The sequence below is a fragment of the Petromyzon marinus genome, chromosome 63 (genome assembly GCF_048934315.1).
Source record: "Petromyzon marinus isolate PM22_M1 ecotype Great Lakes invasive population chromosome 63, UKy_Petmar_22M1.pri1.0, whole genome shotgun sequence".
Lineage (NCBI taxonomy): Eukaryota > Metazoa > Chordata > Hyperoartia > Petromyzontiformes > Petromyzontidae > Petromyzon > Petromyzon marinus.
Genome location: NC_133729.1, coordinates 4,408,209 through 4,425,394, shown reverse-complemented (window position 1 = coordinate 4,425,394; position 17,186 = coordinate 4,408,209). Strand labels below are relative to the sequence as shown.

The window sequence follows — 17,186 nt, the reverse complement described above, 5'->3', positions numbered from 1 at the left end:
ATAGGCCACGCGATTGGGCAAAACGTAACAACGTGGCTTTAGCCACGCCTCGCGGAAATCCCCCGCCGCTGATTGGTAGAAGTTTGACCACGTCCGCGCCGTAAGACCGCGCGTAGTGATTGGTTGAGGGGCTCTCCAAGTCGGCTGTCATTCGTCGAAGGGGTGAACACGTGGTGCTCCTCCAACCACGTGGCCGTGTTTGCCGGGCCGATTATTTATATATTTAAATTATTCTTGGTTCTTTCGGTAAAGTCACCACGTAGAAGAGAAACAATAAAATAATAAAAATATAAAACAATAAATTATCACAACGTTTCGACTGTAACACAAGCAATCATCATCAGCTGTGAAAACCACAGCAAGAAAAATTTGAAAGTGAAATTTTATTTGAAAGTAGTTAATGGTAATCGACTGGAATAAAATTTAACGATTGACTCTGAATCGATTCCAACGCTGATTCTGCATTACGCGCTTGGAATTGTGCGTAAATAATCGATAATGATCGATTCACGCAGGAATGCTCCGTGCAATTGGGTCACGGAAAATCGGTAGCTGCGATATATTCGATAGACACCGCCAGCGCACAAAAATAATCGTGAAAAGCAATCGATGGGATTATGGAATCGATGAATGCGAGGCGCTACAAGCCATTGCCACGCAATTTCAAACATCAATCGAATGTGGATCATAAATAATAATTGCGAATTGTCCAACAACGCCTCTTCTATAAAATCTCAATGTGCGTACAGTATACATAATCGATGCTTGAATCCAATCGCAAATTGGGAGTCGATTACCGGCGAATCGATGGATCTGTCCTCGATCAACTCCCAGCTGATGCAACTGCCGTCAGCTGTTGCGAACGAATTCGCTTTGGCCACCACGTGCGGTTTAAATGAGAACCTAGACAAAGATCCCCCGTGTAGCCTTCACAGACTGCTGGGGCAAGTGCTGTTAGCGAGTAGCACCTGTGAAGGCCGGCACGGCACACGAGGGGGGTGGGTGGCCATCACCACGCCCGGCCGCCTTTGTCTCCCCAGTGGCGATGTTCACTACACACCGCACCAGCTACTCATTTGAGGCTGAGTCGACCTAAGGGGGGGAGGGGGGAGGCCCAAGACCGGTTCAGATGATCGTCACCGTTGTTGGCCGTGAGCGGGAATCGCGAACCCGGGTAGCCAGGTTCGTAAGCGCTAACCGCTGCACCACCGCTCCCCAAAGACAAAGATCCCCCGTGTAGCCTGTAACAGACTGTGGGGGCAAGTGCTGTTAGCGAGCAGCAGCTGTGAAGGCCGGCACGTCACAGGAGGGAAGTGGGTGGCCAGCATTACGCCCGGCCGCCTTTGTCTCCCCCTAGTAGCGGATGTTTACACACCGCACCAAGTGATCATTTGAGGCTGAGTTAACCTAGGGGAGGAGGCCCAGGACCGGTTCATGGTGTTGGCCGTGAGCGGGAATCGAACCCGGGCGGCCAGGTTTCGTAGCGCAGCGTAGCGCTAACCGCTGCACCACCGCTCCCCAAAGACAAAGATCCCCCGTGCAGCCTCTTAACAGACGGGCAAGTGCTGTTGGCGAGCACCTATAAAGGCCGGAACGGCACACGAGGGGAAAACAACAACAACAAACAACAACAACCGCCATTCGCCACTAAGTGGCGGTGACGTCACCACGGCGCTTGTGCCAGGCTAGGTGCACGTTGAGGCCACGTGAAGTGTCGAACGCCCGCTGGCAGGAGGAGGTCACGGGGCAGACCCAGGTGCCACGGGTCGACTGACTGAGATGACTGGCTGATGCACCACCTGTGCCCCCTACTGTGCCAACCTGCTGTGCTTTAGCCACCCGGCGCTCCGCTCGTTGTTCTGAGCATCGCTCCTCCGCCCTCCGTTGTTGTTGGAGGGCGACTGCCTCCAACTGCCCAGTAGCGTCCTTCACGAGCCTCCTCCACAGAGACTCGTGAAGGCCCCCGCACTTTCAAGGCCCCCACGCTAAACGCTTTCAAGCTACAATTCCGGTTCAGTGATTCTGCACCTGCTCTATCACTATAGTACTAGCAAAACATTTTCTTGCTGTGGTTTTCCCACCTGATGATGATTGCTTGTGTTACGATCGAAACGTCGTGATTTAATTTATTTTATTTTTATATCTACGTGACTTTACCAAAAGAACCAAAGAGTATAGTACTATACTGCCTTCAACTTTAACGAACGACCGGGTATTTAAGGTTAGCGATTTGTGGTATTATCTGGGCTGTATAGCAAATGAAAAAAATAAATTACTTTACTATGCAAGTTAAAAATGTGTTTTAATAATTACGTGTTTTTTTTGTATTTAGGGCCCCTTTATAACAACACATATGCTGCAGGCCCCGCACTAGCTTAGTCCGGAACTGCACACAGAGTGTTGTTTTTGTTATTGACGCATGTGTTGAGTGCTGCTGTTGTTGTTGTTGCTGCTGCTGCTATTAGCTGTGCCCAGCTGCCAACGCGGCTGCGTTTTGCAAACGTGATGCGCAACTCTTGATCATTTACCCATTGTACCGATGGTTCAATCGTTAAATGTGTGCACTTCATCCTGGGACTGCTGCATCGACGTTGTCTGGGCGTGCTCCCTGGCACTGCCTAGCCCAAGCTTGCGGATTGACGGCATATTTGTGCACATTTGAACTCACAGTTGATATGCGGGGTGTTTCAAAATGATGGACCCAATTTAAAAGCGGTATATTTCACGATGGCGACATGTTACAATTACACAAAAAGTTACAGACGATTTAATGAGTTATCAAGTTCTACTAAGCACTTTATAAATGCTCTATGTGCCCTCCACCTGCTGTACGGACAACATCGAGACGATAGTTGAATTCGCCCCAAACGCCTCTCTTCTCACGTTTTCCTCTGAGGTGCGTGGTCGCCCTGTGCTATTCCCCTTACATAAACAGCCCGTTTGGGGCCGTCCATAAATGACGTCACGCACTTGGGGGGGGGGGTCAGACATTTGTGACGATGTGTGACGAGGAGGGGGGGGGGTGAGAAATGTGACGTTACATCAAAATGCGCAACTTTAAATAAATATAGACAACACGTTCTACTTAATTAAATTGACTTTTTAATACATGTTTTCTCCTACAACATCAGAGTGCAGCGCCACATTAAATACACGCTACAATGACACTAGTTTAAAGCGATTTGAAGCATCTTTTATTTGGGGGGGGGAGGGGGCAGAGCTTTGTGACGTCATATTTGAGGGGGGGGGGGTCTGACTTTTTGTGACGCCGTGTGACGAGGAGGGGGGAGGGTTGGTCAAAAATCGTCCAAAATCGCGTGACGTCATTTATGGACGGTCCCTTTCCTCCAATTGTCGGCACCAACGACGAACGCTCTTTGACATTGGCGGATCAGTGCCAAAACGCCGCCGCACCGCAGTTACGGACTCAGTCTTGCTGAACTGTTGCAGGGTCACCGTCTTGCCAATGACCGAGGCTAGGGGCTGTTTGTGCGCTGGGAGAGGCATCTAGCGGTAATCATTTTAAACTCTATGCCCCGCCCTCTCTATGCCCCGCCCTCTCTATGCCCCGCCTTCTCTATGCCCCGCACTCTTTATGCCCCGCCCTCTCTATGCCCCCGCCCTCTCTATGCCCCGCCTTCTCGATGCCCCGCCCTCTCTATGCCCCGCCTTCTCTATGCCCCGCCCTCTCTATGCCCCGCCCTTTCAAGTGGTAATCGTTTCATTCATGGGCGGGTGCGTAGTTATAGAGATTTCGCGATTTCATTATCGGGTCAATATTTTTGAACTCTGTCATGCATAGGCGGAATTTAACTTCTGTGTTTGACGGGGGTTGGGGTTCGCTTTGTCCCACGCATTGGGGCTCGCGGGTGCATGCAATTAATTCACGCTTAATATTAATTGTAAAGTTTTGAAAAGAATACATGTGTCCAGTTTGGAGGGCATTGCCCCCCGCCCATGATTCTACGTATTTATTTTTGAGTGACTTGCATACAGTATTCTTTGGGTCTTTCGGTAAAGTCACGTAGATAGGTTTAAAGAAAATGACAAAAAAGAATTTTAAAAAACGACCACGTTTCGATCACAACACAAGCGATCGTCATCAGTTTCATTTATTAGGTATAGCCCTGTGAGCCATTCGGCTCTTGAATCGGGTGCAACCGTAACAAACAAAAACATGAACAAGAAAAACATCTTCTTTGGTTCTTTCGGTAAAGTCACGTAGAATGAGAATAAAATAATAAATTGATAAAATAAAATAACACAATAAAAAAATTCTCACGACGTTTCGACCATAACATAAACGGTCATCATCAGGTGTGAAAACCAACGGCAAGAAACATTTGAAACAAATTTTTATTGCTTTAAATATATTTTATTCTTTTATTGTTTCCCTTCAACGTAACTTTACAGAAAGAGCTAAGAATATGAATTACTACACTTTGGTTCTATTCGGTAAAGTCACGTAGGTAAAAAATAAAATAACAAAAATCACGACGTTTCGGCCACAACACAAGTGGCCTTCATCAGGTGTCCTCTGGACAGTCCGGTCCCTTCACCTGATGATTGGCCACTTGTGTTGTGGCCGAAACGTCGTGATTTTTTGTTCTTTTATTTTTTACCTACGTGACTTTACCGAATAGAACCAAAGAGCATGATGGATCCTTGCAGTCACGAAAGCTTCAAATCTAGAATATGAATTACTGCAGTCACGAAAGCTTGAAATCAAAATTCATGGCTCTTCTTCTTCTTCTTGGAAACGTTTCAGACCTCTGTTCTAGCCTCTAACCCCTATTTCCCCTTTTTGTTGTTTTGTCTCTTATATATTTACTTTTGGCTTCGTTGTTGCAATTTGTCATTTTGGTGGCACAGGTACAAAAAAAATAATCAGGATAAGGTGATGACGATCGCTTGTGTTGTGATCGAAACGTCGTAGTTTTTTTTGTTATTTGTTTTCTTTAAGCCTAGCTACGTGACTTTTCCTGAAAGACCCAAAGAACATGAATTCCTACAGTCACGAAAGCTTTAAGTTAAAATTGCATACGGTAATTTTTTTGCTAGACTTTGCAATCTTATCAGTTTATTTATTCTGCATTGTTTGTCGTAACTTTATGAACGCCCCCGCCGCCCCCACCCCCCGCCCCATGACCCCCGTACCAGAACATCTGTAAGGGGGGAAAAAATATATATAGAGAGCTTTACAGCTCATCGGATTTCTGCAGGATTAAAAAAAAATCAGATTCTACCAACGCAGCAACGGCACAAAGATCGATTCCTGAATCGACCCGGTCCGTTCAAACCATCCCGCTCACATCGATTTTCGGAATCGATTCCTCCACCCCCTTCCCCACATCCCCCAACCACCGCCGCCACGCTCAACATCCATCATGGCGCCGCGCAGGGAGAAACACGTGGACGGAGCCGCGAGGGCGGTAAACGCGGCCCCTGTCTCGTCTCCCCCGGCTCCCCCGACGACTCCCCCGGCTCTCAGAGGAGAGCCCCTGAGAAACGACGAGGACGATGAGGACGACGAAGGGGATGCCCCCGAGGAGCTATCCCAGGGAGTGGCCCGCGACCGGGCGATGCGCAGTCTCAAGGAAGCGGAGGATTCCAGGAAGCGGTGAGTTGGTTCACCCTCGTGCGCGCGTCTCGCCCCCAGGTCGACTCGGCATTGAATGATTGCGGTGACCCGGCGAGCGCGTGCGATTGCCTCGGCCTTCACGGGTGCTGCTCGCTAACAGCACTTGCCCCCTACAGTCTGTTAAGGCTACCCGGGGGATCTTTGTCTCTTTCCACTCTGTAACTTTACCCCGTGCCCCAGGTCGACTCGGCCTTAAACATTTCGTTTCATTCGGCTCTCAATGCGCGTTGAGCATCGGCGGAACGTGCGAACAGTACAGCGTCCTCGTCGTGGGTGTCTCACGCCTAGGTTTACTCAGACTGAAATTCTGACCGCGTGGTTTGTGTGTGTGCTGTTACAATCGCCGCCTGAACCCTGGTGCGACTCGGCATGAAATTCGTATTTGTAACTGGCTAACCCCGGTGCCCCGACTGGACATCCGTGGCAAAGAGCTTCATAGCTTATCGGATTCCCCCAGCATTAATAATGATTCTGACGGTATCGCCTGGTTGTCGGGATGTAATAGCATCGATACCGGGAAGACGAAGGGGACGGGACGCAGGGTGGTGTCGGTCCTGGTCTTAATAGGCGCTCGCTAACTCCACACGTGATGGCACGCGATTACTTGAGGGGTATACAACGTGGTAACCTTTTATTTTACTACACGCTTTTATTTAACTCGCTCTGTTGTGTCCTCAACTCTGTCTGTTGTTGCATCCCCCTGGGATTTTTTGCACACAGCATCGGTGGTGTACACGGTGCTTTTTTCAGGAATATTTTGCTGTTTTTTTTTCATGGATTTTCTGTTTGCACAAAGTCACACATAGTCACTTTAAGATGTTTTTCTTGTTCGTGTTTTTTTGTTTGTTGTGGTTGCACCCGATTCAAGAGCAGAACGGCTCACAGGGCTATACCAAAATAAATAAACTATAAGCTAAATGAACTATATCCTCAAATCTTGTAACTCAATTGTAACCCACTTCCCAATGTGGTATCGACTGCAAACTTGGTGTACGTATGCCACACTGATGACAATACTATATTCTATCATTAAAAAATAACAAATATATATTTGTAAGCAATCTTTTTTTTATACGTTATGTTTCGGCTTGGGTTTAATTGTCCACGCTCAACTCACGTTGGCTGTAAATCACCACGGGTCCCTTACGTTGTGGCGAGCTTCGGGGCCACTTCCTGGAGTCGTGGAGTTCTTCCATTAACTAGCACGGTACATTTCATTAAAGCGTGTTTTAAAAAAAAGTATTTTTAAATATTACTTATTTTTGCTCGATTTGCTTAAGTTTCACCCCACCCCCCTCTCTCATCCGGACTTGGATTGACAACAGGGTGGGGGGTGTTGTTAATGTACCGTCAAGGCTACGACCCCGCGGTTAATGTTATTGGATCGACTGAGACTGTGACATGCTGACCGCGAGGTTATATTATCTCGCGTGTTGGCACTGCACAGCCGTGGCTCAGGCGTGAGTGTCACACCCTCCCCCCAGATGCATGCGTGAGTGGTGGTGGGGTTCCACGGGTGGGGCAGTGGTTAGCGCACTGCGCTACGAACCCGGCGAGCCGACTTCCGATTCACCGCCTACACGGGCCCAATGACGGTGGCGAATAATTGAACTGCGTCTTTTTGGCCTACCCGAGGTCGACTTCGGCCTTTAAATGAGCACTGCACCTGATACGGCGTGTACACAAAGCTGAATCCTGTCCACCCGTCCCTTCGTGCGCCGTGGCCAGCCTTCATTCGCTATTTGTGTTGTCCGCAGGGAGAAGGCCGATGTGAAAGAGAAGAGGAGGCTCAAACATGAGCTCTACACAGAGCAGAAGGTCGGTGTCACGACGACAGGCGAACTCCTCTTGTACACCGCATCATCACGGCGAGATTACAGACGTCACGTTGGGTTTTTAAGTGGAAGCAAGTTGGGTCGAACAAGTGCCCAGTAAACGTGCAACATTAGCAGAGCTGTCAACCCCTTGTCCAGTGTCCTAATTACAGACCAATTCAGACCTGATTGGTCACCCCGTGCCCCTTATAAATCTCAACGTTCATCCTACAAAGTCCCCCATCACAAGGGAGAAACACAAACAAATAGACACTCACCACTAGTACACTCCACTAGTATACCCACCACTACATACCTGTAAATCCCTTATCAGTGCCCTACTTTATCACAGACCAATTCAGACCTTATTGGTCTCACCCCGTGCCCTTTATAAATCTCAGCGTTCATCCTACAAAGGGAGAAACACAGACACAAACATTGTTTTTGCTGTACGCCATGTGGACTTGGAAACGCAATTTCCCTGTATAGGAATACAGGTAAACCATACGGGTTGACAGGTATGCATTAGGCCAATGTTAGCATGTATTTATGTATGTTGAACGTCTTTCGCACCATACGTAGCCGAGTGTGCTAATCGGAGCTGTGGGGGAAGGACAACAAACTTAACACGCATAACGCTGTTCAAAAGAAATACGTTCTTCAGGATAGATGATTTAAAAGTCCATAGCTGCAGTGGCTTCCTAATATTGGAAGGAAGAGCGTTCCAGACGGCCGCAGAAGCAGCGCATCTCAAAGTGCCGCGCGATGCGGTGACCACCGACTTTGTTCGATGGCTTAGATGACAAAAATGAACGCCGGTTTTGGGAGAGCTAATAGCACCTCCGATTACCACGGTTGACGACGTACGGCGCAGAAGAAGTTCAACGTACGTACGAGCCGATGGGAGGTCACCCGAGAAAGAGTGGTGCTCAGAAAATAATAGACGGCAGGGTGAGATTCGATTTGGAAAAGCGCCCCGGATTGAGGTGGCAAGATATATTGGAAGAGTGGAAGACACGGGGAGGGGGTCAGGTTAGGAGGGTTCGCTGCGGTGGCAAGATGTTAACTACCTCGTCTGGTATACATGGGGTCGTGGGTAAGATCCTGACCCTGACAATGCCTGTTGTATACAGTAAAAACCTTGGATTGCACAGCATAATTCGTTCCGGAAACGTGTTTGTAATCCAAAGCACTCGTATATCAAAGCACTCATACATCAGTTGTGATCATGTGACAAAGCGTATATACGTACACTACTCGTTTATAAAATTAATATTTATTTTAAATTTTTGCTCGTCTTGCAAAACACTCGCAGACCAAGTTACTCGCAATCCAAGGTTTTACTGTACTTGGAGTTTGCGTGTCTCTCATCATCACGGTGGCTAGGAGATGTTAACTACCTCGCCTGGTGTACAGGAGGTCTTGTGTTCATTCCTGACCCTGGCGCCTGCTGCTGTATATTTGGAGTTTGCGTGTCTCTCTCACCATGGTTGCGTGGATTTTTTTCCGGGTTCTCCGGTTTTTCCGTCCACATTTACAAACATGCGTTTAAGAGTATTTGGCTGCTTTAAATGTACACATGATAAGCCACTTTGTTGAGCTATCATTTGTGGCCAGGTAGCTTCTTAAAAAGATCTATATAGCTCAGTGGGCCTTAGCTGGTAAAATAAAAAAAACGTTTCTTAGTTTAGTTTATTAGATGTCAATGGCAAGCATCCATGAAGGATAGCAGGTGAAGGCTGTTCTTCACAAAGTAGGATCCATAACTTAACACGCGTGTGCGTGTGGATCAGATGTTACAAATTAATGCGTATTTCTTTTGGCGCTACCGTTATGAAAATGTTGTGCGCGTGTATCCAAACAGAAAAGGAAGATGCTGTCTGAAGATATTCTCAAGGCGGTGGGAGAGGCAAAAAGCAGGTGAATGTGAGAGTGTGTGAGAGTGTCAGTGAGTGTGTGTGTCAGTGTCTGTGTCAGTGTGTATGAGTGTGTGCGTGTGTGGCCTGGCACAAGCGTCGTGGTGACGTCACCACCACTTAGTGGCGAATGGCGGTTGTTGTGTGTGTATGAGAGTGGGCAGGGGCGGAGCCAGGCGGGGTGACAGGGGTGATATTCTGCGTGTAAGTGTACGACACTCGGTCTGGCGGACTCCGTGCAACTGCTTTGTCAGAGCGTGTCGCCAACCGATGGCGTCTAGTTCAACAGCCTGACTCTCTTAATCATTCTTGAAATTAACATTTGTTGAATGTTACCCCGGCCTGAAATCCTGGCTCCGCCCCTGAGAGTGAGTGTGTGTCAGTGAGTGTGCATGGGGCACCGCGGTGGATAGGAGATGTTAGCTCCCTCAGCTGGTATTTTTGGAGTATGCGTATTGACACCATGGTGGTTGCGTGGATTTTTTTTTATCTCCGGGCCCTCCGGTTTTCCCCTCTGCATTTAGAATCAACGTCACGCATTTAGAGTCTTTGGCTGCTATAAATGTTCACATGATGATGATAATAAACCACTTCGTTGAGCTAGCATTTGTGATGGCCCAGGTCTCTTCTGAACAAAGAGCTACGCAGCTGAGTGCGGCCTTACCTGGTAAAATAAAAAAAAATAGTTTAGTTCAGGGGTTCTTAACCTTTACTGCAATACAGGGTTCAAGCAGCTGGGTATCTCTCAGCGAATCGACGGGTCAGTGTCTTGAGACTTTGCTGTTTTTTTCCTGGATATTTCTGTTGCGTGTAGTCACTTTAAGATCTTTCTTGTTCATGTTTTTGTTTGTTGCGGTCGCACCCGAGTCACGAGCTGCATGGCTCTAAGGGTCATACCTAATAAATGAAACTGAAACTACAGCTGCAGGAGACCAGGTCTCTGGATCGGAGTCTTGTGACCCATTTCCAGGTCTCAGGTTTGGAGTCTTGAGCCTCGGCTCCAGATTGCACGAATAATAACAACGCAACTTTATTCACCTCCGATTAGCACGGTTGGTTACGTACGGTGCGAAAGAATGTCAATGTTCACACACTCACAAAACATGCTTTAGAGTCTCGAGACACTTTTTTTTCCAAGAGGGTCCTGCTGCGTTGAGATATCAGGCCAATTCCGTTGGTTTGAGAGTTTGGCTTCGTGTGGGAGGAAACCGTGAGAACTCGGGAGAAAACCCAGCGACGGTGGTCGCTGCGTCTCCTCTGCCACTTGCACCGTCTAGACAACGTCTAGACAACGTCTAGACACTGCACTGTCTAGACACCGTCTTAGTTCAAAGAGCGTGTAGGTGTGGCGTAAGTGACGATTTCTCTCTGCTCTCTTGTGTTTTGCAGAAAGCCTGCAGGTCCCACAAAGGAAAAGCTGAGCGGTAACCGCGTGTTCATTCGGACTCTCCGGTTGCACGCACGTTCACGGGAAAGCCTTGCGATTAACATTGCCGGCCTCCTGCGGGCGTGTGAAGCTGGTTAACGCCGTGTGGTTTATGGGTGGAGGGTGGTGTCTGGGTTTAGCGGTCGAGTCGGTGATATCGGGACTCGTAAAGTCAAAGACTCTGGTGACTATCTACATCATTAGACCTCCTTTGCCAGTACCAAAATATAATGATAGGGTTTTTCCCCTTTTTTTCTGGCAACAAAACTGTAACCTTTTTACGAGGATTCATGTCTGCATTAACCACAATACCTGCAGTATTGCTTTACCAGATGGCGTCATCTGGTAAAGCACCAATTGGGTCGAGGCTCAAAAGAAAGCCGTCCCTTGGTGTGGACCAATCAGTTTCAAGGACAATGCATATATTAAGTGTAACTGAGTCGTAACCCTCCACCACCCGACACAGCCAATAAGATTTGTCACGTAAACAAAACTCGCCAATTAGTGACTAGTATAGGTGTAGTGTAGTGTATAGTAGTGTGTATAGTGTAGTCTGTAGTGTATGGTGTAGTGTGTAGTGTAGTGTGTGGTGTAGTATATAGTGTAGTGTATAGTGTAGTGTATAGTGTAGTGTATGGTGTAGTGTGTAGTGTAGTGTGTGGTGTAGTATATGGTGTAGTTTGTAGTGTATAGTGAAGTGTATAGTAGTATAGTGTATAGTGTCGTGTACAATTGTATAGTGTAGTGTATGGTGTAGTGTGTAGTGTAGTGTGTGGTGTAGTATATAGTGTAGTGTATAGTGTAGTGTATAGTGTAGTGTATGGTGTAGTGTGTAGTGTAGTGTGTGGTGTAGTATATGGTGTAGTGTGTAGTGTATAGTGAAGTGTATAGTAGTGTAGTGTATAGTGTCGTGTACAATTGTATAGTGTAGTGTATTGTGTAGTCTGTAGTGTATAGTGTAGTGTATAGTGTAGTGTATAGTGAAGTGTATAGTAGTGTGTAGTGTAGTGTATAGTAGTGTAGTGTATAGTGTACTATACTATTTAAGCTCCACCGGTGTGTTGGAGAGTAAATCCACAACATTTACAATTTCGAGCACCGCGATGTGATCCGTGCGTCGGCGACGTGAGCCCTCTGCCGGTCGCTGCGCCACAGGCGCCGACGTCGCGGTCGCGCCGTGTGATTGGACTCGCTCCGCCGGCGTGTGATTGGACTCGCTCCGCCGGCGTGTGATTGGACTCGCTCCGCCGGCGTGTGATTGGACTCCCTCCGCCGCCGTGTGATTGGACTCGCTCCGCCGGCGTGTGATTGGACTCGCTCCGCCGGCGTGTGATTGGACTCGCTCCGCCGGCGTGTGATTGGACTCGCTCCGCCGGCGTGTGATTGGACTCGCTCCGCCGGCGCGTGATTGGACTCGCTCCGCCGGCGTGTGATCGGACTCGCTCCGCCGGCGTGTGATTGGACTCGCTCCGCCGCCGTGTGATTGGACTCGCTCCGCCGGCGTGTGATTGGACTCGCTCCGCCGGCGTGTGATTGGACTCGCTCCGCCGGCGTGTGAAGGTCACCACGGGACCGACGACGATGACGACGAGGAGCAGGAGAGCGGGAATGAGGAGGAGAGCGCCCCGGCGGAGGAGAAGGGGAAAAAATCCAAGCGGTGAGTTGGCTACGCCCATGGCTGGGGAGAGTCGCGTGGGGGGGTGGGGGACGGTACCCCCTTGGAGATGGAATCACCTCGGGCGTTTGAGAGTCCGCGGCCGACGTTTGAATGTCACGGCGGCGGGAGAGCGCACGGTACTAGATGACGCTAAGTCACTTTCGGTTACAACAACAGCCATTGTGAAAGTAAACTTAAGGCCCCGCCGAGCTGCTACAGAAACCAACCCTGGCTATCACAATGGATAGCCCAACGAAGTGGCTTCTTGTCACCGTCGCGTGCAGATTTCTAGCAGCCAAATAATAATTGAACGCGGATCCCAACAAGACAGCCGCGCTGGGCGGCCTGGGTTGGTTCTACCTCACCCCCCCCCCCCCCCCCCCCAGTATTTGAATGCCGGTTGAATCTCATTTATTATTGACAAGCTTTACTACCCGGCTTCGCCCGGGACTTGGATTCTTGCCTTGGATTAATACACGGCCTACGCGGAGGGTGGGGGATGCGTGACGTCAGCAGGCACGCTGCGTGACGTCAGCAGGCACGCTGCGTGACGTCAGCAGGCACGCTGCGTGACGTCAGCAGGCACGCTGCGTGACGTCAGCAGGCACGCTGCGTGACGTCAGCAGGCACGCTGCGTGACGCTTCCGCATGCGGATGACATCACAGATGTGACGTCACCGCTCAATATATGCATTATTGCGCCCCCCCCACCCCCCCCCCCCCCAAAATACAAAAGTCTATTTTTATACTTTTTTCCATTGTGTACAGTCTGAAAGCTCCCCACATGCCAAATTTCAAGTTTGTTGCATTATCGGGAAGTATGCTAAACGTTTTGAACAGACACATTCACAAAGTGCCCATTTATATATATAGATTGGCTATTTAATTGATTGAATTTATTGATTGATGAATGTTTCGTTTGTGTTATACAAGTTATTGTGTGTGTGTGATTGGGGAGTGGTAGTGCAGCGGTTAGCGCTACGCCACGCTACAAACCCGATGACTCGAGTTCGATTCCCGCTCACGGCCACCAACACCGGTGACAATTATCCGAAGCGGTTCCTGGGCCTCCTCTAGGTCGACTCGGCCTCAAATGAGTACCTTGTGCGATGTGTAAACCATCGCCACTAGGAAGACAAAGGCGGCCGGAAGCGGTGCTGGCAGACCCACCCCCTCGTGTGCCGCGCCGGCCTTCGTAGGTGCTGCTACTCGCTAACACGCACTTGCCCCAAGAGACTGCTGAGGCTACACGGGGGACATTTGTTCTTTGTGTGCGGTGGTCAGCGGCTCGAGCTGCTACCGCGTGGTGCGCCTGCGGGACGAGGGGCTGGGAGCACGGAAACGCGAGGAGGCGCTGAGCTTCCTGCAGCAGCGCCTCTATGGGCAGGGCCGCCAGCGAGTCTCCGGTATGAACGGACACGCACGGGCACGTACAGACGATACGCACGGGCACGTACGGACGATACGCACGGACACGTACAGACGATACGCACGGACACATACAGACGATACGCACGGACACGCACGGGCACGCACGGGCACGCACGGGCACGCACGGGCACGTACGGACACGTACAGACGATACGCACGGACACATACAGACGACAAGCACGGACATGTACAGACGATACAGACGATACGCACGGACACGCACGGACACACACGGACGAGTTTAACACGTAGGCTTTCGCGACCAATAATATTACTAATAAAGGTTTTTGGGTTAGATCGCGTTTCATTGATTGGGTGCAATGATGACGTCGTCCTGCTCTATGTAAGACCGGAAGCAGGTGGATGGCTTCACTATTCTGGCAAATCGCCTGCTGATGCTGGATGTAATTACCAGCAAAACGTCGAACTCAGATTGTAAACGTTGTGGATTGACTCTTCAACACACCGGTGGGCTGAGGTATTCACTATTTGCCGTTTTGTTTACGTGACAAATCCTTTACTGATTGGCCGTGTCGGGTGGTGGAGGGTTTCTATACATTAATACAGGGTAGTCCTCGACTTACGATGGAGATGCGTTACGACAACCCCCATCGCAAGTCAAAAATATCGTAAGTCGAAGATGGCCTTAGCCTACCCAGGAGTCTTAAAGAATGGTGATAATTGAGCAAAGCAGAACAATTTACAGTACCGTACTGTATAAACTATATACTGTATGTATTTATTAATTACAATACTCTGTTGCTCAGTAAAATGTAAAGTAACAAGGTAAATTCTTAGCCTACCTATATGAACTGAAATTTAATTGAAAGTTTTTCACGAAGCAATCCTATCTGCTATAAAAACTTTTAACATGCGTACATCCCGACAGCGTCCCAACGTACAGTATCGTACCTCGTAACGCTGCTGCATTTTACTGCCGCGCGAAATTTTAAATATTTTACAATTTTGTCGTATCGCTACGGTAACATCGTAAGATCGAAATATCGTAAGTCGGGGACTACCTGTACTTGCGCGATCTAACCCAAAAACCCTTATTACGTACAGACGACACGTATGGACACGCATGGACATGCACATACGACACACGCACGCACAGACACGCATGCACAGACACGCATGCACTCTCGCACACATGTCCATGCTTATAACACCAAGACGACAAAGACTCCAACGTAGAGCCTTGAGGAGTGTGGGGCGGGTACCCAGAGCACCGTGCCCCCCCCCCCCCCCGGCCTCTTCACACGCTTTCTATTAACTCACTCTTGTCTGTTGTTGTATCCTCAAATCTTGTAACTCAATTTTAATCCACTTCCCAATGCGGTATCGACTGCAAACTTGGTATACTTATGTCACACTGATGACAATACTATATTCTATCATAAAAAAATATTTTTAAACATTATTTTTGTATATGTTATGTTTCGCCTTGGGTCTAATTGTCCACGGTCAACTCACGTTGGCTGTAAATCACCACGGGGTCCCTTACGTTGTGGCGAGCTTCGGGGCCACTTCCTGGAGTTCTGCCATTAACTAGCACGGTACATTTCATTAAAGCGTGTTTAAAAAAAAAGTTTTTTTTTTAAATATTACTTACAGTCTCCCGAGTTGCACACACAGACGCATGCACGCGAGGGTACGCAGAGCGGGCAAAGGGGAGAGCGAAACGCGAGGTTGGGGGGGGGGGGGGTGCTGGGGCGGGTCCGGTCGCGTGTGACCCCCCTCCCACGTTGAGGCTCCGTGTGATTGTTCTCGCCGCCGCAGCGAACGAGTTCTTCTCGCTGAGGAACAAGACTGGCGCCCGCAAGAAGCCGGCGCTGCAGTTCGTCAAGGACGGCGTCTCCGGTGAGACGGTGTGGCGGTCCCCGCCGACGGGCAGCGGGGATGGGGGGGGGGCATCGTGTGCCAGGGGGTCCTCCGATGCGTGACTCCATCCATCCGGGGGCGGATTATATGTGTACTCCATATATATAATATACATTATATCTTATAAATATTGTATGTTTCATCATGTAAATTATATTCATGTATATATTATGTAGATTATTTATATACATCCACGCAGGTCCTCCTGTGCTCTGTGTGAGAGTGCTGTGTAAGAGAAACTGAATTTCTGGTTTCGGCCGAAAACGAAACCAGACCGAAAGTAAAAAATTTACTCGGCCGAAACCAGGGGCGGAGGCAGGCTTTTGACTTTGGGGGGGGGCTGACTTTTAACCGACCGTCTGTGTTGCTTTATATAGTTTCCAAATTTTGCTAAACCCTGTTTGATTTAGTGTTGCTCCGTCTCTCTCTGTGTCCCCTGGTGTGTCTGTGTTAATTCCCCCTACTTAAGGTTTGTATATATATCTGCGGTTATGTGTTTCCTCTCTTAAATTTAGCTCTTCTGTACCTGATGATGATTGCTTGTGTTGCAATCGAAACGTCGTATGCTATTATATAATTTTATTTTTATTATTTCTCCGTGACTTTACCGAAAAAAACAGAGTAATTCCTGCAGTCACGAAAGCAACCAATCAAGTTCGAAAATTAATTTCTTGAGAACTGCTGCATGTGTTTAGTTTGTTGTCCTTCCCCCGCACCTCTGATTAGCACAGATGGCAAAGTACGGTGCGAAAGATGTTCAACGTAGTACATACTGTGATCTTAACCCAAGCTTCTCACTTGACCCCACAGGCATGAATAAAAAAGATAGAAAGAAGAGGAGACGGGAGGAGGCGAAGACGGCTTAATCGTATCTTGCGCCTTGCGTTAAACCCATAGCAAATGTTTCTATTGAGACTGGGCTTCAGGAGAGACCGGGTCTCGGGGTCGGAGTCTCGGTTGAGACTGGGCTCCAGGAGACTGGGTCTCAGGGTCTGAGTCTCGGTTGAGACTTTGCTCCAGGAGACCGGGTCTCAGGGTCTGAGTCTCGGTTGAGACTTTGCTCCAGGAGACCGGGTCTCAGGGTCTGAGTCTCGGCTCCAGGAGACCGGGTCTCAGGGTCTGAGTCTCGGTTGAGACTGGGCTCTAGGAGACTGGGTCTCAGGGTTGGAGTCTTGATTGAGACTCGGCTCCAGGAGACCGGGTCTCAGGGTCAGAGTTTTCGACTGAGACTCAGCTAGGTAAAGTTTGTACAGTGATTGTTCATCGTTGTGATTAAAATAAAGTAACTTTTCTTAAAACCTGTCTTTTTTTGTGGGGGTGGGGGGGTTACTGAGCCACGCACCCTTATCCTATGTACAAGCGTACATTGTGGGCTGGTCCAGATGCCAGTCGTAAAAACCCAGAGCGCCTCAACGGG

At 48.9% G+C, this 17,186-nt stretch overlaps 1 protein-coding gene across 1 annotated transcript; it reads left to right on the top strand.

Moving 5' to 3' along the window:
- The first annotated feature begins 5,311 nt into the window (after positions 1 to 5,311).
- NOL7 (nucleolar protein 7) lies at positions 5,312 to 17,067 on the top strand. Its single transcript, XM_032977614.2, has 8 exons — positions 5,312 to 5,620; positions 7,399 to 7,459; positions 9,320 to 9,375; positions 10,761 to 10,795; positions 12,358 to 12,454; positions 13,739 to 13,860; positions 15,668 to 15,748; positions 16,580 to 17,067. Exons 1-8 carry the CDS (start codon positions 5,388 to 5,390, stop codon positions 16,633 to 16,635), a joined length of 741 nt encoding a protein of 246 aa, XP_032833505.2. The 5' UTR covers positions 5,312 to 5,387; the 3' UTR covers positions 16,636 to 17,067.
- Positions 17,068 to 17,186: the final 119 nt, after the last annotated feature.

Excerpts from the sequence above, each read along its gene's own strand:
- NOL7 (XM_032977614.2), top strand. The coding sequence starts at position 5,388 with ATGGCGCCGCGCAGGGAGAAACACGTGGACGGAGCCGCGAGGGCGGTA. Across the intron at positions 12,455-13,738 it reads AAGGGGAAAAAATCCAAGCG|CGGCTCGAGCTGCTACCGCG; the intron begins GTGAGTTGGCTA and ends TGCGGTGGTCAG. Across the intron at positions 13,861-15,667 it reads GGGCCGCCAGCGAGTCTCCG|CGAACGAGTTCTTCTCGCTG; the intron begins GTATGAACGGAC and ends TCGCCGCCGCAG.